Here is a 22,494-nt window from a genome sequence, read left to right on the forward strand (position 1 = left end):
CACACTTGCCCTCATATCTGCTCACACTCCCAGTGAGAGTCCCTCTCCGTTCACTCACACGCACACCTGTCTCACACTCCCCCTCATATCTGCTCACACTCCCAGTGAGAGTCCCTCTCCGCTCACTCACACACACTAGTCTCACACTCGCCCTCATATCTGCTCACACTCCCATTGAGAGTCCCTCCCCGCTCACACACACACACACACTAGTCTCACACTCGCCCTCATATCTGCTCACACTCCCAGTGAGAGTCCCTCCCCGCTCACACACACACACTCACTAGTCTCACACTCGTCCTCATGTCTGCTCACACTCCCAGTGAGAGTCCCTCTCCGCTCACACACACACACACTCTCTAGTCTCACACTCGCCCTCATATCTGCTCACACTCCCAGTGAGAGTCCCTCTCCGCTCACACACACACTCACTAGTCTCACACTTGACCTCATATCTGCTCACACTCCCAGTGAGAGTCCCTCCCCGCTCACACACACACACACTCGTCTCACACTCGCCCTCATATCTGCTCACACTCCCAGTGAGAGTCCCTCTCCGCTCACACACACACACTCACTAGTCTCACACTCGCCCTCATATCTGCTCACACTCCCAGTGAGAGTCACCCTCCGCTCACACTCACACACACACACTAGTCTCACACTCGCCCTCATATCTGCTCACACTCCCAGTGAGAGTCCCTCTCCGCTCACTCACACGCACTCACTAGTCTCACACTCGCCCTCATGTCTGCTCACACTCCCAGTGAGAGTCCCTCTCCGCTCACTCACACACACACACTAGTCTCACACTCGCCCTCATATCTGCTCACACTCCCAGTGAGAGTCCCTCCCCGCTCACACACACACACTCACTAGTCTCACACTCGCCCTCATGTCTGCTCACACTCCCAGTGAGAGTCCCTCTCCGCTCACACACACACACACTAGTCTCACACTCGCCCTCATATCTGCTCACACTCCCAGTGAGAGCCCCTCTCCGCTCACACACACGCACTCACTAGTCTCACACTCGCCCTCATGTCTGCTCACACTCCCAGTGAGAGTCCCTCTCTGCTCACACACACACACTAGTCTCACACTCGCCCTCATATCTGCTCACACTCCCTGTGAGAGTCCCTCTCCGCTCACACACACACACTCACTCGTCTCACACATGCCCTCATATCTGCTCACACTCCCAGTGAGAGTCCCTCTCCGCTCACACACACTATTCTCACACTCGCCCTCATGTCTGCTCACACTCCCAGTGAGAGTCCCTCTCCGCTCACACACACACTCACTCGTCTCACACTCGCCCTCATATCTGCTCACACTCCCAGTGAGAGTCCCTCTCCGCTCACACACACACTCACTAGTCTCACACTTGCCCTCATTTCTGCTCACACTCCCAGTGAGAGTCCCTCTCCGCTCACACACTCACTCACTAGTCTCACACTCGCCCTCATATCTGCTCACACTCCCAGTGAGAGTCCCTCCCCGCTCACACACACACACACACTAGTCTCACACTCGCCCTCATATCTGCTCACACTCCCAGTGAGAGTCCCTCTCCGCTCACTCACACACACATACTAGTCTCCCACTTGCCCTCATGTCTGCTCACACTCCCAGTGAGAGTCCCCCTCCGCTCACACTCACACACTCACTAGTCTCACACTCGCCCTCATATCTGCTCACACTCCCAGTGAGAGTCCCTCTCCGCTCACTCACACACACTCACTACTCTCACACTTGCCCTCATATCTGCTCACACTCCCAGTGAGAGTCCCTCCCCGCTCACACACACACACACACTAGTCTCACACTCACCCTCATATCTGCTCACACTCCCAGTGAGAGTCCCTCTCCGTTCACTCACACGCACACTCGTCTCACACTCGCCCTCATATCTGCTCACACTCCCAGTGAGAGTCCCTCTCCGCTCACTCACACACACTAGTCTCACACTCGCCCTCATATTTGCTCACACTCCCAGCACGAGCCTCCTCCCCCCTCACTCACACACACACACTACAGTCCCACAACAAAAACTTATACCAATATAGCACCTTTAACATAGTAAAATGTCCCAAGGCGCTTCACAGGAGCGTAAATCAGGCACAAAATTTGACACCGAGCCACATTAGGAGATATTAGGACAGGTGACCAAAGGTAAAGGTCGCGGATTTGGGAGGTGCTGCCGAAGAAGCCTTGGCGAGTTGCTGCAGTGCATCTTGTAGATGGTACACACTGCAGCCACAGTACGCCAGTGGTGGAGGGAGTGAATGTTTAAGGTGGTGGATGGGGTGCCAATCAAGCGGGCTGCTTTGTCCTGGATGGTGTCGAGCTTCTTGACTGTTGTTGCAGCTGCGCTCACCCAGGCAAGTGGAGAATATCCCATCACACTCCTGACTTGTGCCTTGTAGATGGTGGAAAGGCTTTGGGGAGTCAGGAGGTGAGACACTCGCCGCAGAATACCCAGCCTCTGACCTGCTCTTGTAGCCACAGTATTTATATGGTTGGTCCAGTTAAGTTTCTGGTCAATGGTGACCCCCCAGGATGTTGATGGTGAGGGATTCGGCGATGGTAATGCCGTTGAATGTCAAGGGCCGGTGGTTAGACTCTCGCTTGTTGGAGATAGTCATTGCCTGGCACTTCTGTGCCGCGAATGTTACCTGCCAATTACCAGCCCAAGCCTGAATGTCATCCAGGTCTTGCTGCATGCGGGCATGGACTGCTTCATTATCGTGGAAGTTGCGAATAGAACTGAACACAATGCAATCATCAGCAAACATCCCCACTTCTGACCCTTATGATGGAGGGAAGGTCATTGATGAAGCAGCTGAAGATGCTTGGGCCTAGGACACTGCCCTGAGGAACTCCTGCAGTGATGTCCTGGGGCTGAGATGATTGGCCTCCAACAACCACAACTATCCTCCTTTGTGCTAGGTATGACTCCAGCCAGTGGAGAGTTTTCCCCCCGATGCCCATTGACTTCAGTTTTACTAGGGCTCCTTGATGCCACACTCAGTCAAATGCTGCCTTGATGTCAAGGGCAGTCACTCTCACCTCACCTCTGGAATTCAGCTCTTTTGTCCATGTTTGGACCAAGGCTGCAATGAGGTCTGGAGCCGAGTGGTCCTGGTGGAACCCAAGCTGGGCATCAGTGAGCAGGTTATTGGTGAGTAAGTGCCGCTTGATAGCACTGTTGATGACACCTTCCATCACTTTGCTGATGATTGAGAGTAGACTGATGGGGCGGCAATTGGCCGAATTGGCCGAATTGGATTTGTCCTGCTTTTTGTGGGCAGGACATACCTGGGCAGTTTTCCACATTGTCAGATAGATGCCAGTGTTGTAGCTGTACTGGAACAGCTTGGCTAGAGGCGTGGCTAGTTCTGGAGCACAAGTCTTCAGCACGGTAGCCGGGATGTTGTCGGGGCCCATAGCCTTTGCCGTTTGTTGATATCAGTGAGTGGGAGGGGACTCTCACAGGGAGTGTGAACAGACAGGAGGGTGAGTGTGAGACTGTAGTGTGAGACTGATTCGATAGAATCTGGAACAGTACCCATGGATTGGAGGGTAGCTAATGTTACCCCACTATTCAAAAAAGGTGGTAGAGAGAAAACGGGGAATTACAGACCGGTAAGCCTGACATCAGTAGTGGGGAAAATGCTAGAGTCCATTATAAAAGATGTAATAGCAGAGCACTTGGAAAACAGTGACAGGATCGGACAAAGTCAACATGGATTTACAAAAGGTAAATCGTGCTTGACTAATCTACTGGAATTTTTTGAGGATGTAACTAGTAAAATAGATAAGGGAGAACCAGTGGATATGGTGTATTTGGACTTTCAGAAGGCTTTCGATAAGGTCCCGCATAAGAGATAAGCGTGTAAAGTTAAGGCACATGGGATTGGGGGCCAGGTATTGACTTGGATAGAGAACTGGTTGGCAGACAGAAAGCAAAGAGTTGGAATAAACGGGTCTTTTTCTGAATGGCAGGCAGTGACTAGTGGGGTACCGCAGGGATCGGTCCTTGGACCCCAGCTATTCACAATATATATTAATGATCTAGACAAGGGAACTAGATGTAATATCTCCAAATTTGCAGACGACACAAAGCTGGGTGGGCATGTGTGCTGTGAGGAGGATGCCGAGAAACTCCACGATGATTTGGACAGGTTGGGTGATTGGGCAGAAGCATGGCAGATGCAATATAACGTGGATAAATGTGAGGTTATCCACTTTGGTGACAAAAACAGGAAGGCAGATTATTATCTGAATGGCAATAGATTGGGAAAAGGGGAAGTGCAATGAGACCTGGGTGTCCTTGTGCACCAGTCACTGAAGGTAAGCATGCAGGTGCAGCAGGCGGTTAAGAAGACAAATAGTATGTTGGCCTTCGTAGCGAGAGGGTTCGAGTAAAGGAACAAGGATGTCTTGCTGCAGTTGTACAGGGCCTTGGTGAGACCACACCTTGAGTATTGTGTGCAGTTTTGGCCGCCTTATCTGAGGAAGGATGTTCTTGCCATGGAGGGAGTGCAGCGAAGATTCACCAGACTAATACCTGGGATGGCAGGAATGACGTATGAGGAGAGATTGGGACGATTGGGCTTGTACTCGCTGGAGTTTAGAAGAATGAGAGGGGATCTCATTGAAACTTATAAAATTCTGACAGGACTAGACAGACTAGATGCAGGAAGGATGTTCCCGATGGCAGGGGAGTCCAGAACCAGGGGTCACAGTCTAAGGATAAGGGGTAGGCCATTTAGGACAGAAATGAGGAGGAATTTCTTCACCCAGAGAGTGGTGAACCTGTGGAATTCTCTACCACAGAAGGCAGTAGAGGCCAATACATTAAATATATTCAAGAAGGAGTTGGATATATTTCTTAAGGCTAAAGGGATCAAGGGGTATGGGGAGAAAGCAGGGACAGGGTACTGAATTTGGATGATCAGCCATGATCGCATTGAATGGCAGAGCAGGCTCGAGGGGCCGAATGGCCCGCTCCTGCTCCTATCTTCTATGTTTCTATGTTTCTATGTGTGTGTAAGTGTGTGAGCGATGGAGGAGGGGACACTCACTGGGAAAGGGGGCTAAGCTGATCGGCTGTGTTAGGGAAGCTGATCGGCTGTAGTTTCATCACCTTTATCCTCCTCCTCCTCCTCCTCCTCCCCTCCTCCTCCTCCCCTCCTCCTCCTCCTCCTCCTCCTCGTCTCCTCCTCCTCCTCATCTCCTCCTCCTCCTCTCCTCCTCCTCCTCCTCCTCCTCTCCTCCTCCTCCTCCTCCTCCTCCTCCTCCCCTCCTCTCCTGCTCCTCCTCTCCTCCTCTCCTCTCCTCCTCCTCCTCGTCTCCTCCTCCTCCTCTCCTCCTCATCTCCTCCTCCTCTCCTCCTCCTCCTCCTCATCTCCTCCTCCTCCTCCTCGTCTCCTCCTCCTCTCCTCATCTCCTCCTCCTCCTCCCCTCCTCTCCTCCTCCTCCTCCTCCCCTCCTCTCCTCCTCCTCCTCCTCTCCTCCTCCTCCTCCTCCTCCTCCCCTCCTCTCCTGCTCCTCCTCTCCTCCTCTCCTCTCCTCCTCCTCCTCGTCTCCTCCTCCTCCTCATCTCCTCCTCCTCTCCTCCTCCTCCTCCTCATCTCCTCCTCCTCCTCCTCGTCTCCTCCTCCTCTCCTCATCTCCTCCTCCTCCTCCCCTCCTCTCCTCCTCCTCCTCCTCCCCTCCTCTCCTCCTCCTCCTCCTCTCCTCCTCCTCCTCCTCCTCTCCTCCTCATCTCCTCCTCATCTCCTCCTCCTCCTCCTCATCTCCTCCTCCTCTCCTCCTCATCTCCTCCTCCTCCTCCTCCCCTCCTCTCCTCCTCATCTCCTCCTCATCTCCTCCTCCTCCTCCTCATCTCCTCCTCCTCTCCTCCTCATCTCCTCCTCCTCCTCCTCCCCTCCTCTCCTCCTCCTCCTCCTCTCCTCCTCCTCCTCCTCCTCTCCTCCTCCTCCTACTCCCCTCCTCCTCTCCTCCTCCTCCTCCTCCTCTCCTCCTCCTCCTCATCTCCTCCTCCTCCTCCTCCTCCTCTCCCTCCTCCTCCTATCCTCCTCCTCCTCCTCCTCCTCTTCCTCCTCCCCTCCTCCTCCCTCCTCCTCCTCCTCCCCTCATCCTCCTCCTCCTCCTCCTCCTCGTCTCCTCCTCCTCCTCCCCTCCTCCTCCTCCCCTCCTCCTCCTCCTCCTCATCTCCTCCTCCTCCTCCTCCTCCTCCTCTCCTCCTCCTCCTCCTCTCCTCTTCCCTCTGCACGACACTCCCCTCACTTCACCTCCTCTCCTCCCCTCCTCTCCCCATGGTTTGTCACACATAGTTTGTCACATGGTTCAGTATGAGCATGCTCAGTTCACTCTGGCCTAGTAAAGCAAGCACATGGACGAGTAACTCATGCTGTCTCTGTCCTTCATTTGTTCCACCCACATATATTACACTTTCCTCTCCACCTCCTCCTCCTCTCCCCTCTCATCCCCTTCTCGCCTCCTCGCTCCCCTCCTCTCTTCCTCCCCATCTCTCATCTCTCCTCCTCTCCCCATCCCACTCCTCCCCTCCCCTCTCCTCCCCTTCCCTCCCCTCCTTGCCTCCGCTCTCCCCTCCCCATCTCTCCTCCTCCCCTCCTCTCCCCTCCCCTCTCCTCTCTCCTCCTGTCCCCATCCCACTCCTCCCTCCCCTCCCCGCCTCCTCTCTCCCCTCCCCATCTCTCCTCCTCCCCTCCTTTCCCCACCCCTCTCCTCTCATCTCTCCTCCTGTCCCCATCCCACTCCTCCCCTCCCCTCCCCTTCCCTCCTCTCCTCCCTCCCCATCTCTCCTCCTCCCCTCCTCTCCCCTCCCCTCTCCTCTCTCCTCCTGTCCCCATCCCACTCCTCCCTTCCCACTCCTCCACTTCCCTCCCCTCCTCTCCTCCTCTCTCCCCTCCCCATCTCTCCTCCTCCCCTCCTCTTCCCGCCCCTCTCCTCTCATCTCTCCTCCTGTCCCTTCCTCACACCTCCCCTCCCCTGTCCTCCCCTTCCCTCCCCACCTCTCCTCCTCTCTCCCCATCTCTCCTCCTCCCCTCTTCTCTCCTCTCATCTCTCCTCCTGTCCCCTCCTCACTCCACCCCTCCCCTCTCCTCTCCTCTCCCCTCCCTGCACTGTCGGAGGTGCCGTCTTTCGGGATGAGGCGTTAAACCGAGCCTCCCATGTGCCCTTTCTGGTGGGATGGTAAAGATCCCATGGTCACTATTAGATGACGAAGAGCAGAGGGGCGTAGTTCTCCCCAGTGTCCTGGGGCTAATATTTATCCCTCAATCCAACATCACTAAAAAAAACAGATTATCGGGTCATTTATCACATTGCTGTTTGTGCGATCTTGCTGTGCGCAAATTGGCGTTTCTACATGACAGCAGTGACGACACTTCAAAAAAAGTACTCCTTTGGCTGTGAAGCACTTCGGGACGTCCTGAGGTGGTGAGAAGGCGCTGTAGAAATGGGATGTTATCGGGGTAGATAATGGTACTGAACAGGGCAGGTAGAGCTAGAAGTTGATCAAGGCCTCTGACTGGCTCGTGCGATGGAGGAGATGTTCTGCATGCCAATTGACGGACTTCATGTTTTCCATTGACAGCACGGGCTGGATCTCCCTGAACCCCCGACCGCACCAGTCGGTTCTGAGGCAAGCTCCGAGCTCCAAGATAAGGGGGAGGAGAGTACAGGTGAGTCCCATCATGCACCTGGGGGGGCGGAGGGGAGGGTGCGGACAACTTGGCGAAGCCTCTTCTGTCCGCCGATTGGTCCACGTGTCGAAGAGTGAAGGCCATTGCCTGGATTAAAGGGATTTAATAGCACGCTACACCATGGCCATCGATAACCTCCACCCCCCACCCAATCAATATCCTACCCCCGATCAATAATAGACCTGCAAATACTATGTAAGCCAAGGGCTGGATTTTATCAATGGGGGCACATTGGGGGCGGGACTGATGGTTGCCGAGTTTCAGTCCCGCCCCCAACGACGTCCGGCCAACCCATGCTCTTTTCCCTTGATTGACCTTTGTTAACCCCGCCCTGTGGGCTTAGCCGGCCAATTATGGGGAAAGCCGGTGACAGAGGGCGTCAGCGTATGACGATTCGTCTGTCAAAAATTTTTGACAGATACATTGTCAGCGTTTAACAGCTTTGAGAAGCTGTCAAGCACTGACAGTCTCTGTTCTGAGGTGAATCCTTGCACAGAAGGCTCACCAAGACCTCTCTCCTGAGCAGAAATCAGATGGCTGCTGCATCTGAGAATGGAGCAGCCATTCTGTCGTCTCTGCCGTTGAGATGAGGCACCTGCGGATCCCCAAGGATTGAAGCCTGCAGGAAGAAGCAAAGGTAAGTGAACTTTTTCTAACACTTTACACTTGCCGCTCATACTTACCTGTCCACACTTACCTGTTCAGTACTCGCTCCCAGTTTCTGCCATTTTCCCAGCAGACCCGCCTCCATACCCGCCTCCCCAGGGATGGTAAAACTCCCCCCTAGTTTCTGCGAACTATCCCCTGTACTTTCACCCTTTTAGCCACCGGTATTCCCCCCAGCAAACCTAAGCCGCACCCACGCCAGAGTAACATTGTAATCCTTTCTGAGGTGCGGTGCCCAGGAAAAGGAGGAAGCAACAAAGAAGGTGCCTTTCCGACACAGCAAGAGCCAATTTAGTCAACGGCTGTCAAAGTACGAGCGTACACGAGTGAGAATGTTCAAGTATTTCCCCTGACTGGAGAGTCTTGAACTTGATGGGGGGGGGGGGTGGGGGTCACAGTCTCAGGATAAGGGGTCGGCAATTTAGGACTGAGAGGAGGAGAGATTTCTTCGCTCAGAGTGTTGGGGCTCTTTGAAATTCTCCAGAGGGATGTTCCCAATGATGGGTGAAACTAGAACTAGGGGGCATAATCTTAGAATAAGGGGCTGCTCTTTCAAAACTGAGATGAGGAGAAACTTCTTCACTCAGAGGGTGGTAGGTTTGTGGAATTTGCTGCCCCAGAAAGCTGTGGAAGCTACATCATTAAATAAATTTAAAACAGAAATAGATAGTTTCCTAGAAGTAAAGGGAATTAAGGGTTACGGGGAGCGGGCAGGAAATTGGACATGAGTCTAGGTTCGGAATGGTCATGGCCCTGTGGGTAGTGGAGTGGGTCCAGGGGCCGTGTAGCCTGGTTCTGCTCCTACTTCTTGTGTTCTAATTCTGTGTTAGATTTCAGGAGATGGTTTTATTCCTGTTCCTGGCTGGGGTGGAGATCGCCTTTACAGAAGGTAAGTACTGTAGGAAATATAGGGACAGAGTGATCTCCTGGACGAGTTTCGATCGCCTAGATGGGTCGGAGAGGAATTTCCCAGATTTTTTTCTCCCAAATTGGCCATTGGGTTTTTTATCTGGTTTTTCACCTCTCCCAGGCGATCACATGGGTTCGATGGGATTGTGGAGTGATAGAAGATTTGAGGTTAGGATCAGATCAGCCATGATCTTATTGAATGGTAGAGCAGGCTCGAGGGGCCGATTGGCCTACTCCTGCTCCTATTTCTTATGTTCTTATGTGAGACGGAGATCGATAGATTTTTGGACTCTAGGGGAATCAAGGGATATGGAGATCGGGTGGGAAAGTGGAGATAAGGTCGAAGATCAGCCATGAAATTATTGAATGGCGGAGCAGGCTCAAGGGGCCGAATGGCCTCCTATATCTTGTGTTCTTGTATGTTCTTATATTCTGAGTGATTTTGATAAACACTTTCCAGGGCAAGAGCACCGTGATCGGGTGGCGTCTCCGCAGGACCCAGATGACCATGAGTATCAAGGCGGTCTTCAGCCAGTGGCCAGTCCAACTGAGAGGTCATCTGGCCAAGCGGAGGAGCGAAAGGACATTCCGAGATTGACCCCGGGCAGGGAGAAGGTTACAATCACGGTCGAGGTCGATCCTGACAGAAGCCACGACCCTTCAGAAGCGGAGGCTGAGGGCACGGCAAATTGCACACTCACCCTACAGAGTCAACGGTAAGGTACCGTTACTGACCTTTCACCCCCACCCCTCTGGGGTCTGGGGTCAGCACAGAGGTCAATGAAGATCTCTCTTCTCTCTCTGATGGGGAATTGGGTGTGACAGTGGGACAGGCACCAGGCAATAGAGATCTGACCTCTCCCGGTAGATCTAGGGCCCCGCCCCGCCTCAGCTCTTCAGCTGCTGAAGCCCTCGCCCGTGCCTTTATGACCTCTAGACTCCGACTATTCCAACACTCTCCTGGCCGACCTCCCACCTGCGCCCTCCAAAACTCGGCTGCCCCGGGTCCTAACCCACACCAATTCCCATTCCCTCATCACCCCCTGTGCTCCCCGACCTACATTGGCAACGCCTCCATTTTTTAAATTCTCCCATCCTTGTGTTCAAATCCCACCATGGCCTCGCCCGCCCCCACCCCCCTCCCTATCTCTGTAACCTCCTCCAGCCCCTACAACCTTCCCGAGATCTCTGCACTCCTCCAATCCTGGCCTCTTGAGCGTTCCCCGATTATAATCGCTCCACCATTGGCGGCCGTGCCTTCAGCTGCCTAGGCCCTAAGCTCTGGAATTCCCTGCCTAAACCTCTCCGCCTCTCTCTCCTCCTTTTAAGGCACACCTTAAAACTTAACTCTTTGACCGAGCCTATGGCCACCTGTCCTAATATCTCCTCATGTGACTCGGTGTGAAATTTTGTCTGATTTGCATAGTAGTTACAGCACAGAAAGTGGCCATTCAGCCCAACTGGTCCATGACAGTCTTTATGCTCCACACGAGCCTCCTCCCACCCCTCTTCATCTAACCTTATCAGGATATCCTCCTATTCCTTTCTCCCTCGTGTGTTTATCCAGCTTCCCCTTAAATGCATCTATGCTACTCGCCTCAGCTTCCCCTTATTTTTTTGTATTATTCATTCCTGTGATGTGGGCGTCGCTGGCCAGGCCAGCATTTATTGCCCATCCCTAGTTGCCCCTTGAGGAGGTGGTGGTGAGCCACCTTCTTGAACCGCTGCAGTCCGTGTGGTGAAGGTACTCCCACAGTGCTGTTAGGGAGCGAGTTCCAGGATTTTGACCCAGCGACGATGAAGGATCGGCCGATATATTTCCAAGTCAGGATGGTGTGTGACTTGGAGGGGAACTTGGAGGTGGAGGTGTTCCCGTGCGCCTGCTGCCCTTGTCCTTCTAGGTGGGAGAGGTCACGGGGTTTGTGGCAGCGAGTTCCACATTCTCGGCACTCTCTGGGTAAAGAAGTTTCTCCTGAATTCTCCATTGGATTTATTAGTGACTATCTTATATTGATGGCCCCCGAGTTCTGGGCTCCCCCCCACACTTCTCTACGTCTACTCTATCGAACCCCTTCATAATTTTAAAGACCTCCATCAGGTCACCCCTCAGTCTCTTTTCAAGAGAAAAGAGCCCCAGCCTGTTCAATCTTTCCTGATCAAATTTAAACTCTCAGTTCTAGTATGTCCTCCTGTGAAGAGACTTGGGGGATCGTTTTTCACAGAATCATTAACCTCTGATTATTGACCTGCTCGACTAAAACCCCTCATCATCTTGGCAACCTCTATTAGGTCACCTCGTAACCACATCTGTTCCAAGAAGAACAGTCCGAACTTTTCCAGCCTCTCCTCATAACGGACGTCCCTCATCCCTGGTAAAACCTGGAGTCAGCCATGGTTCAGTGGGTAGCACTCTCTCTCTCTCACCTCTGAGTCAGAAGGTTGTGGATTCAAGCCTCACTCCGCTGCACTGTCGGAGGGGCAGTACTGAGGGAGAGCTGCACTGTCGGAGGGGCAGAACTGAAGGAGCACTGCACTGTCGGAATGGCAGTACTGAGGGCCTGCTGCACTGTTGGAGGGGCAGTACTGAGGGAGCACTGCACTGTCGGTGGGGCAGTTCTGAGGGAGCGCTGCACTGTCGGAGGGGCAGTACTGAGGGAGCACTGCACTGTCGGAGGGGCAGTACTGAGGAAGAGCTGCACTGTCGGAGGGCCAGTACTGAGGGAGCACTGCACTGTCGGAGGGGCAGCACTGAGGGAGCGCTGCACTGTCGGAGGGGCAGTACTGAGGGAGCGCTGCACTGTCAGAGGGGCAGTACTGAGGGAGCGCTGCACTGTCGGAGGGGCAGTACTGAGGGAGCGCAGCACTGTTGGAGGGTCAGTACTGAGGGAGCGCTGCACTGTCAGAGGGGCAGTACTGAGGGAGCGCTGCACTGTTGGAGGGGCAGTACTGAGGGAGCGCTGCACAGTTGGAGGGTCAGTACTGAGGGAGCGCTGCACAGTTGGAGGGTTAGTACTGAGGGAGCACTGCACTGTTGGAGGGTCAGTACTGAGGGAGAGCTGCACTGTCGGAGGGGCAGAACTGAAGGAGCACTGCACTGTCGGAATGGCAGTACTGAGGGCCTGCTGCACTGTTGGAGGGGCAGTACTGAGGGAGCACTGCACTGTCGGTGGGGCAGTTCTGAGGGAGCGCTGCACTGTCGGAGGGGCAGCACTGAGGGAGCGCTGCACTGTCGGAGGGGCAGTACTGAGGGAGCGCTGCACTGTCAGAGGGGCAGTACTGAGGGAGCGCTGCACTGTCGGAGGGGCAGTACTGAGGGAGCGCAGCACTGTTGGAGGGTCAGTACTGAGGGAGCGCTGCACTGTCAGAGGGGCAGTACTGAGGGAGCGCTGCACTGTTGGAGGGGCAGTACTGAGGGAGCGCTGCACAGTTGGAGGGTCAGTACTGAGGGAGCGCTGCACAGTTGGAGGGTTAGTACTGAGGGAGCACTGCACTGTTGGAGGGTCAGTACTGAGGGAGCGCTGCACAGTTGGAGGGTCAGTACTGAGGGAGTGCTGCACTGTTGGAGGGTCAGTTCTGAGGGAGCGCTGCACTGTCGAAGGGACAGTACTGAGGGAGCACTGCACTGTCGGAGGGTCAGTGCTGAGGGTGCGCTGCACAGTTGGAGGGTCAGTACTGAGGGAGCGCTGCACTGTCGAAGGGATAGTGCTGAGGGAGCGCTGCACAGTTGGAGGGTCAGAACTGAGGGAGCGCTGCACAGTTGGAGGGTCAGTACTGAGGGAGCACTGCACTGTCGGAGGGTCAGTACTGAGGGAGCGCTGCACTGTTGGAGGGTCAGTACTGAGGGAGCACTGCACTGTCGAAGGGACAGTACTAAGGGAGCGCTGCACAGTTGGAGGGTCAGTACTGAGGGAGCACAGCACTGTCGGAGGGTCAGTACTGAGGGAGCGCTGCACTGTCGAAGGGACAGTACTGAGGGAGCACTGCACAGTTGGAGGGTCAGTACTGAGGGAGCGCTGCACTGTCGGAGGGTCAGTACTGAGGGAGCACTGCACAGTTGGAGGGCAGTACTGAGGGAGCGCTGCACTGTCGGAGGGGCAATACTGAGGGACGCTGCACTGTTGGAGGGTCAGTACTGAGGAAGCGCTGCACTGTCGGAGGGGCAGTACTGAGGGAGGGCTGCACTGTCGGAGGGGCAGTACTGAGGGAGCACTGCACTGTCGGAGGGGCAGTACTGAGGGCGCGCCACACTGTCGGAGGGGCAATACGGAGGGAGCGCTGCACTGTCGCAGGGTCAGTACTGAGGGAGCGCTGCACTGCCAGAGGGGCAGTACTGAGGGAGAACTGCACTGTCAGAGGGGCAATACTGAGGGACGCTGCACTGTTGGAGGCTCAGTACTGAGGGAGCGCTGCGTTGTCGGAGGTGCAGTACTGAGGGATCGCTGCACTGTTGGTGGGGCAGTACTGAGGGAGCGCTGCACTGTCGGAGGGGTAGTAGTGAGGGAGCGCTGCACTGTCGGAGGTGCAGTACTGAGGGATCGCTGCACTGTCGGAGGGGTAGTACTAAGGGAGCGCCGCACTGTCGGAGGGGCAGCACTGAGGGAGCGCTGCACTGTCGGTGGGGCAGTGCTGAGCCGCTGCACTGTCGGAGGGGTAGTAGTGAGGGAGCGCTGCACTGCCGGAGAGGCAGTACTGAGGGAGTGCTGCACTGTCGGAGGGTCAGTACTGAGGGAGCGCTGCACTGTCGGAGGGGCAGTACTGAGGGAGCGCTGCACTGTCAGAGGGGCAGTACTGAGGGAGCACTGCACAGTCGGAGGGTCACTACTGAGGGAGCACTGCACTGTCGGAGGGTCAGTACTGAGGGAGCGCTGCACTGTCAGAGGGGCAGGACTGAGGGAGTGCTGCACTGTTGGTGGGGGCAGTACTGAGGGAGTGCTGCGCTGTCGGAGGGGCAGTACTGAGGGAGCGCTGCAGTGTCAGAGGGGCAGTACTGAGGGAGCGCTGCACTGTCGGAGGGGCAGTACTGCGGGAGCTGTGCACTGTCGGAGGGGCAGTACTGAGGGGCAGCACTGAGCGGGTGTTGCACTGTCGGTGGGGCAGTACTGAGGGAGTGCTGCATTGTCAGAGGGGCAGTACTGAGGGACCGCTGCACTGTCGGAGGGGCAGTACTGAGGGAGTACTGCACTGTCAGAGGGGCAGTACTGAGGGGCGCTGCACTGTTGGAGGCTCAGTACTGAGGGAGCGCTGCACTGTCGGAGTGCAGTACTGAGGGATCGCTGCACTGTCGGAGGGGTAGTACTAAGGGAGTGCCGCACTGTCGGAGGGGCAGCACTGAGGGAGCGCTGCACTGTCGAAGGGACATTACTGAGGGAGCGCTGCACTGTTGGAGGGGCAGTACTGAGGGAGCGCTGCACTGTCGGAGGGGCAGTACTGAGGGTGCGCTGCACAGTTGGAGGGTCAGTACTGAGGGAGCGCTGCACTTTCGGAGGGTCAGTACTGAGGGAGCGCTGCACTGTCGAAGGGACAGTACTGAGGGAGCGCTGCACAGTTGGAGGGTCAGTACTGAGGGAGCACTGCACAGTTGCAGGGTCAGTACTGAGGGAGCACTGCACTGTCGGAGGGTCAGTACTGAGGTAGCGCTGCACTGTTGGAGGGGCAGTACTGAGGGAGCGCTGCACAGTTGGAGGGTCAGTACTGAGGGAGCGCTGCACTGTCGAAGGGACAGTACTGAGGGAGCGCTGCACAGTTGGAGGGTCAGAACTGAGGTAGCGCTGCACTGTCGGAGGGTCAGTACTGAGGGAGCGCTGCACAGTTGGAGGGTCAGTACTGAGGGAGCGCTGCACAGTTGGAGGGTCAGTACTGAGGGACCGCTGCACTGTCGGAGGGTCAGTACTGAGGGAGCGCTGCACTGTCGGAGGGTCAGTACTGAGGGAGCGCTGCACTGTCGGAGGCGCAGTACTGAGGGAGCCCTGCACTGTCGGAGGGTCAGTACTGAGGGAGCGCTGCACTGTCGGAGGGGGCAGTAATGAGGGAGCGCTGCACAGTCGGAGGGGGCAGTACTGAGGCAGCACTGCACTGTGGGAGGGGCGGTACTGAGGGAGCGCTGCACTGTCGGTGGGGCAGTACTGAGTGAGCTCTGCACTGTCGGAGGGGCAGTACTGATGGAGCATCGCAATGTCGGAGGGGCAGTACGGAGGGAGCGCTGCACTGTCGGCGGGGCAGTACTGAGGGAGCACTTCACATTCGGAGGGTCAGTGCTGAGGGAGCACCGCACGCTAAGAGGGGCAATACTGAGGGACGCTGCACTGTTGGAGGGTCAGTACTGAGGGAGCGCTGCACTGTCGGAGGCGCAGTACTGAGGGAGCCCTGCACTGTCGGAGGGTCAGTACCGAGGGAGCGCCGCACTGTCGGCGGGGGCAGTAATGAGGGAGCACTGCACTGTCGGAGGGGGCAGTACTGAGGGAGCACGGCACTGTCAGAGGGGCGGTACTGAGGGAGCGCTGCACTGTCGGAGGGGCAGTACTGAGGGAGCCCTGCACTGTCGGAGGGTCAGTACCGAAGGTGCGTCGCACTGTCGGAGGGGGCAGTAATGAGGGAGCGCTGCACAGTCGGAGGGGGCAGTACTGAGGCAGCACTGCACTGTGGGAGGGGCGGTACTGAGGGAGCGCTGCACTGTCGGAGGGGCAGTACTGAGGGAGCTCTGCACTGTCGGAGGGGCAGTACTGATGGAGCGTCGCAATGTTGGAGGGGCAGTACGGAGGGAGCGCTGCACTGTCGGCGGGGCAGTACTGAGGGAGCACTTCACAGTCGGAGGGTCAGTGCTGAGGGAGCACTGCACGCTAAGAGGGGCAATACTGAGGGACGCTGCACTGTTGGAGGGTCTGTACTGAGGAAGCGCTGCACTGTCGGAGGGGCAGTACTGAGGGAGGGCTGCACTGTCGGAGGGGCAGTACTGAGGGAGCACTGCACTGTCGGAGGGGCAGTACTGAGGGCGCGCCACACTGTCGGAGGGGCAATACGGAGGGAGCGCTGCACTGTCGCAGGGTCAGTACTGAGGGAGCGCTGCACTGCCAGAGGGGCAGTACTGAGGGAGAACTGCACTGTCAGAGGGGCAATACTGAGGGACGCTGCACTGTTGGAGGCTCAGTACTGAGGGAGCGCTGCGTTGTCGGAGGTGCAGTACTGAGGGATCGCTGCACTGTTGGTGGGGCAGTACTGAGGGAGCGCTGCACTGTCGGAGGGGTAGTAGTGAGGGAGCGCTGCACTGCCGGAGAGGCAGTACTGAGGGAGTGCTGCACTGTCGGAGGGTCAGTACTGAGGGAGCGCTGCACTGTCGGAGGGGCAGTACTGAGGGAGCGCTGCACTGTCAGAGGGGCAGTACTGAGGGAGCACTGCACAGTCGGAGGGTCAGTACTGAGGGAGCACTGCACTTTCGGAGGGTCAGTACTGAGGGAGCGCTGCACTGTCAGAGGGGCAGGACTGAGGGAGTGCTGCACTGTTGGTGGGGGCAGTACTGAGGGGGTGCTGCGCTGTCGGAGGGGCAGTACTGAGGGAGCGCTGCAGTGTCGGAGGGGCAGTACTGAGGGAGCGCTGCACTGTCGGAGGGGCAGTACTGCGGGAGCTGTGCACTGTCGGAGGGGCAGTACTGAGGGGCAGCACTGAGCGGGTGTTGCACTGTCGGTGGGGCAGTACTGAGGGAGTGCTGCATTGTCAGAGGGGCAGTACTGAGGGACCGCTGCACTGTCGGAGGGGCAGTACTGAGGGAGCACTGCACTGTCAGAGGGGCAGTACTGAGGGGCGCTGCACTGTTGGAGGCTCAGTACTGAGGGAGCGCTGCACTGTCGGAGTGCAGTACTGAGGGATCGCTGCACTGTCGGAGGGGTAGTACTAAGGGAGTGCCGCACTGTCAGAGGGGCAGCACTGAGGGAGCGCTGCACTGTCGGACGTGCCGTCTTTCGGATGAGACATCAAACCGATGCCCCGTCTGCTCTCACAGGTGGATGTAAGAGATTCCATGGCCACTATTTCTACGAAGAGCACGGGGAGTTCTCCCCAGCGTCTTGGCCAATATTCATCCCTCAATCAACATCACTTATACAGATTATCTGGCCATTATCTCATTGCTGTTTCTGGGAGCCTGCTGTGTGCAAATCGGCTGCTGCGTTTCCCACATTACAACAGTGACTCCACTTCAAATAGTACCTCATTGGCTGTACAGCGCTTTGGGACATCCTGAGGTCGTGAAAGGTGCTGTAAAAACACAAGTTTTTTTTTCTAACAGGACTAGACAGACTAGATGCAGGACGGATGTTCCCGATGGCGGTGGAGTCTAGAACCAGGGGTCACAGTCTAAGGATAAGGGGTAAGCCATTTAGGACAGAGAGGAGGAGGAATTTCTTCACCCAGAGAGTGGTGAACCTGTGGAATTCTCTACCACAGAAGGCGGTTGAGGCCAATTCATTAAATATATTCAAGAAGGAGTTGGATATATTTCTTAAGGCTAAAGGGATCAAGGGGTATGCGGAGAAGGCAGGGACCGGGTACTGAATTTGGATGATCAGCCATGATCTCATTGAATGGTGGAGCAGGCTCGAGGGGCCGAATGGCCTACTCCTGCTCCTATCTTCTATGTTTCTATGATTCTATGTTTCTATGATTCTGTGATTCTATGTTTCTATGATTCTATGATTCTATGTTTCTATGTTTCCCCCCCTTTAACATCCTGGTAAAGCTCAGTAGTTTCTTCTACGTTAAAGGCAGCATGTAAACTTGCGATGTTGTTGTTGTTGTTGTAGGGCTGCCACAACCGGACACCAGCTGGTCGTTGCGGATGCTGAGCCCATCCGCGAAGCCCTCATGAAGACGCTGGCTGTGGTGGCGGAGACGGTGAAGGAGATCCGTCGCGGGAAGGGACGGCCGGTGGGAGAGACGGGTGAACGGCCTTCTGGGGTCGGAGGAATGGGCACTGACTTACCCGTCGCTGGCGGGACCGAGCCTATTGACGGCAGTGCCAGTGGAAAGTCACCAATCGCCGGGACGATGGGATCCAGTGGCACCGGAATGGACACGGAACCATCAGTCACTGGCAAGATAGAATCCAGTGGCACTGGAATGGTCACAGAACCATCAGTCACTGGGAAGATGGAATCCAGTGGAATTGGAATGGAGAAGAAACCATCAATCGCTGGGAAGATGGGATCCAGTGGCACTGGAATAGGCAAGGAGGCATCAATCGCCGGGAAGATGGGATCCAGTGGCACTGGAATACGCAAGGAGCCATCAATCGCTGGGAAGATGGTATCCAGTGGCACTGGAATAGGCAAGGAGCCATCAATCGCTGGGAAGATGGGATCCAGTGGCCCTGGAATGGGCAAGGATCCATCAATCGCTGGGAAGATGGGATCCAGTGGCACTGGAATAGGCAAGGAGCCATCAATCGCTGGGAAGATGGGATCCAGTGGCACTGGAATAGGCAAGGAGCCATCAATCGCTGGGAAGATGGGATCCAGTGGCACTGAAATAGGCAAGGAGCCATCAATCGCTGGGAAGATGGGATCCAGTGGCACTGGAATAGGCAAGGAGCCATCAATCGCTGGGAAGATGGGATCCAGTGGCCCTGGAATGGGCAAGGATCCATCAATCGCTGGAAAGATGGGATCCAGTGGCACTGGAATGGGCAAGGAACCATCAGTTGCTGGGAAGATGGGATCCAGTGGCACTGGAATGGGCAAGAAGCCATCAATCTTTGGGAAGATCGGATCCAGTGGCACTGGAATGGGTAAGGAACCATCAGTTGCTGGGAAGATAGGATCCAGTGGCACTGGAATGGGCAAGGATCAATCAATCGCTGGGAAGATAGGATCCAGTGGCACTGGAATGGGCAAGGAGCCATCAATCACTGGGAAGGTGGAATCCAGCGGCACTGGGCTGGACGGGACGTCATCCCCCACTAACGGGACGGACCCTAACGACTGCTCATCCACCCAACAGCTCCCAGCCAGTGCCAACACAGGGCCAGTCTCACAGGAGGCTTGGGCAGCGAGTGAGGTCATGGCCGGACCGGGAGGGAACCAGAGGCCAGGGGCAAGGGCCAAGAGCCTTGCCAGTCTTGGAGGCCTGGCCTCGGAGGCGCAAGGAAAGCCGGGCACCGAGCCGCTAACTGAGGGGGACACTGCTCGGGCAGGGGGTCCCTCAGGGGCCGGCGGCTCCATGATGCCTCAGGGATCGGCGGAGGACCCCAACGAGTCAGTGCGGACAGAGGAGAGGCCAGGAGAAATCCGGACTGGAGGCTGTGAATCTGGTGAGCAGCCCAGTCGACCACAAGATCCGGAGCAAAGCCTTCCCATTGTCGGTGAGTAATGGCCCACTTTCCCGATCGCAGCCCTGCACAGCCAATTAAGTACTTTTTTGGAAGTGTAGTCACTGTTGTAACATAGGGAAACGTGCAGCAGACAGTAAGAGAGAGAGCGAGAGAGAGAGGCAGAGAGAGAGACAGAAAGAGAGACAGAAAGAGAGACAGAGAGAGAGACAGAGAGAGAGACAGAGACAGAGAGAGAGAGAGAGAGACACACAGAGAGAGAGAGACAGAGAGAGAGTGAGACAGAGAGAGACAGAGAGAGACACAGAGAGACACAGAGAGAGAGTGAGACAGAGAGAGAAAGAGAGAGACAGAGAGAGACCGGGAGAGAGGAGAGAGAGAGACAGGGAGAGAGAGAAAGAGAGACAGAGACAGAGAGAGAGAGAGAGCGAGAGAGAGAGAGAGAGACAGAAAGAGAGACAGAGAGAGAGACAAAGAGAGACAGAGAGAGAGACAGAGAGAGAGACAGAGAGAGAGAGTCATCGAGTTATACAGCACAGAAAGAGGCCCTTCGGCCCACCGTGTCCGCGCCAGCCATCAAGCCCTGTCTATTCTAATCCCATTTTCCAGCATTTGGTCCATAGCCTTGTATGCTATGGCATTTCAAGTGCTCATCCAAATGCTTCTTGAATGTTGTGAGGGTTCCTGCCTCTACCACCCTTTCAGGCAGTGAGTTCCAGATTCCAACCACCCTCTGGGTGAAAAAGTTTTTCCTCAAATCCCCTCTAAACCTCCTGCCCCTTATCTTGAAACTATGCCCCCGGTTATTGATCCCTCTACTAAGGAGAAAAGTTCCTTTCTATCTACCCTATCTATGCCCCTCATAATTTTGTACACCTCAATCAGGTCCCCCCTCAGCCTTCTCTGTTCTAAGGAAAACAACCCCAGCCTGTCCAGTCTCTCTTCATAGCTGAAGCGCTCCAGCCCAGGTAACAGCCTGGTGTATCTCCTCTGCACCCTCTCCAATGCAATCACATCCCTCCTATAGTGTGGCGACCAGAACTGCACACAGTATTCCAGCTGTGGCCTAACTAGCATTTTGTACAGCTCCATCATAACCTCCCTGCTCTTATATTCTATGCCTCCGCTAATGAAGGCAAGTATCCCATATGCCTTTTTAATACCTGTCCTGCTGCCTTCAGGGATCTATGTACATGCACACCAAGGTCCCTCTGGTCCTTCCTAGGGTCCTACCATTCATTGTGTACTCCCTTGCCTTGTTAGTCCTCCCAAAATGCATCACCTCACACTTTTCAGGGTTAAATTCCATTTGCCACTGTTCTGCCCATCTGACCAACCCGTCTATATCGTCCTGTCGCCTGAGGCTTCCCTCCTCGCTATTTACCACTCCACCAATTTTCGTGTCATCTGCGAACTTACTGATCATACCTTCTACATTCATATCTAAATCATTAATGTACACTACAAGCAGCAAAGGACCCAGCACCGATCCCTGCGGTACACCACTGGACACAGGCTTCCAGTCACAAAAACAACCTTCGACCATCACCCTCTGCCTCCTGCCACTAAGCCAATTTTGGATCCAATGTGCCAAATTGCCCTGGATCCCATGGGCCCTTATCTTCTTGACCAGTCTCCCATGCGGGACTTTGTCAAAAGCCTTACTGAAGTCCATGTAGACTACATCAAATGCACTACCCTCACCCACACACATAGTCACCCCCTCGAAAAATTCAATCAAATTGGTCAGACAAAGCTATGCTGACTATCCTTGATTAATCCTTGCCTCTCCAAGTGGAGACTAATTCTGTCCCTCAGAATTTTTTCCAATAATTTCCCTACCACTGATGTTAGGCTCACTGGCCTGTAATTCCCTGGTTTATCCCTACTACCCTTCTTGAATAATGCTACTATGTTAGCTGTTCTCCAGTCCTCTGGCACATCCCCTGTGGCCAGAGAGGTTCTGAAAATTTGTGTCAGAGCCCCTGCAATCTCCTCCCTCGCCTCACACAGCAGCCTGGGATACATCTCGTCTGGGCCTAGGGATTTATCCACTTTTAAGCCCGCTAAAACCGCTAGTACCTCCTCCCTCTCAATACTAATTTGTTCAAGTATATCACAATCCCCCTGCCTGATTTCTATGCCTACATCGTCCTTCTCCATAGTGAACACAGATGCTCTCCTACTGACACTTCTACCACTTGCCCGGCTACATTCCCTAGAATTAGGTCCATTACCACCCCCTCTCTTGTAGGACTTTCTACATGCTGGCTCAAAAAGCTCTCCTGGATGCACTTGAAGAATTCTGCACCCTCTAAGCCTTTCACACTCTGACTATCCCAGTTAATATTGGGGAAGTTGAAATCCCCTACTATTATTACCCTATTATTTCTACACTTCTGAGATTTGCCTACATATCTGTTCCTCTATCTCCCCCTGATATAGGGGGCCTATAGTACACTCCCAGCAATGTGCTTGCCCCCTTTTTGTTTTTAAGTTCTACCCATATGGCCTCATTAGAGGAACCTGCTAAGACATCATCCCTCCTTACAGCAGTAATTGACTCCTTAATTAATATTGCGACATCCCCTCCTCTTTTACACCCACCTCTGTCTCGCCTGAAGATTCTATACCCCGGAATATTGAGCTGCCAGTCCTGACCCTCCCTCAACCATGTCTCCGTGATAGCAACAATATCGTACTCCCATGTGTTCAACACCTTCAATTCATCTGCCTTACTCGCAAGACTCCTTGCATTAAAATAAATGCCATCCAGCCTTGCCCTACTCCCTTGTGCCGTTACATATTTGCTCTGCCTTCCAGGCTGACTTGTTTTTTCCTCTATATTTGGCTGTACATCACCCA

General features: G+C 55.1%; 1 protein-coding gene across 1 annotated transcript in view; it reads left to right on the plus strand.

Annotated features, from left to right (window-relative positions):
• Positions 1–22,494, plus strand: part of LOC147118327 (uncharacterized) — a 361,660-nt gene that overhangs the window by 297,414 nt on the left and 41,752 nt on the right. The window contains exons 2-4 of the mRNA XM_085984392.1: positions 7,631–7,718; positions 9,775–10,030; positions 18,107–19,662. Coding sequence (XP_085840518.1) covers positions 7,631–7,718; positions 9,775–10,030; positions 18,107–19,662 — 1,900 coding nt within the window. The remainder of the gene's footprint in view (positions 1–7,630; positions 7,719–9,774; positions 10,031–18,106; positions 19,663–22,494) is intronic.

Source organism: Somniosus microcephalus, chromosome 4, assembly GCF_052327205.1.
Source record: "Somniosus microcephalus isolate GS21.2 chromosome 4, FLI_Smic_1.0, whole genome shotgun sequence".
Taxonomy (NCBI): domain Eukaryota; kingdom Metazoa; phylum Chordata; class Chondrichthyes; order Squaliformes; family Somniosidae; genus Somniosus; species Somniosus microcephalus.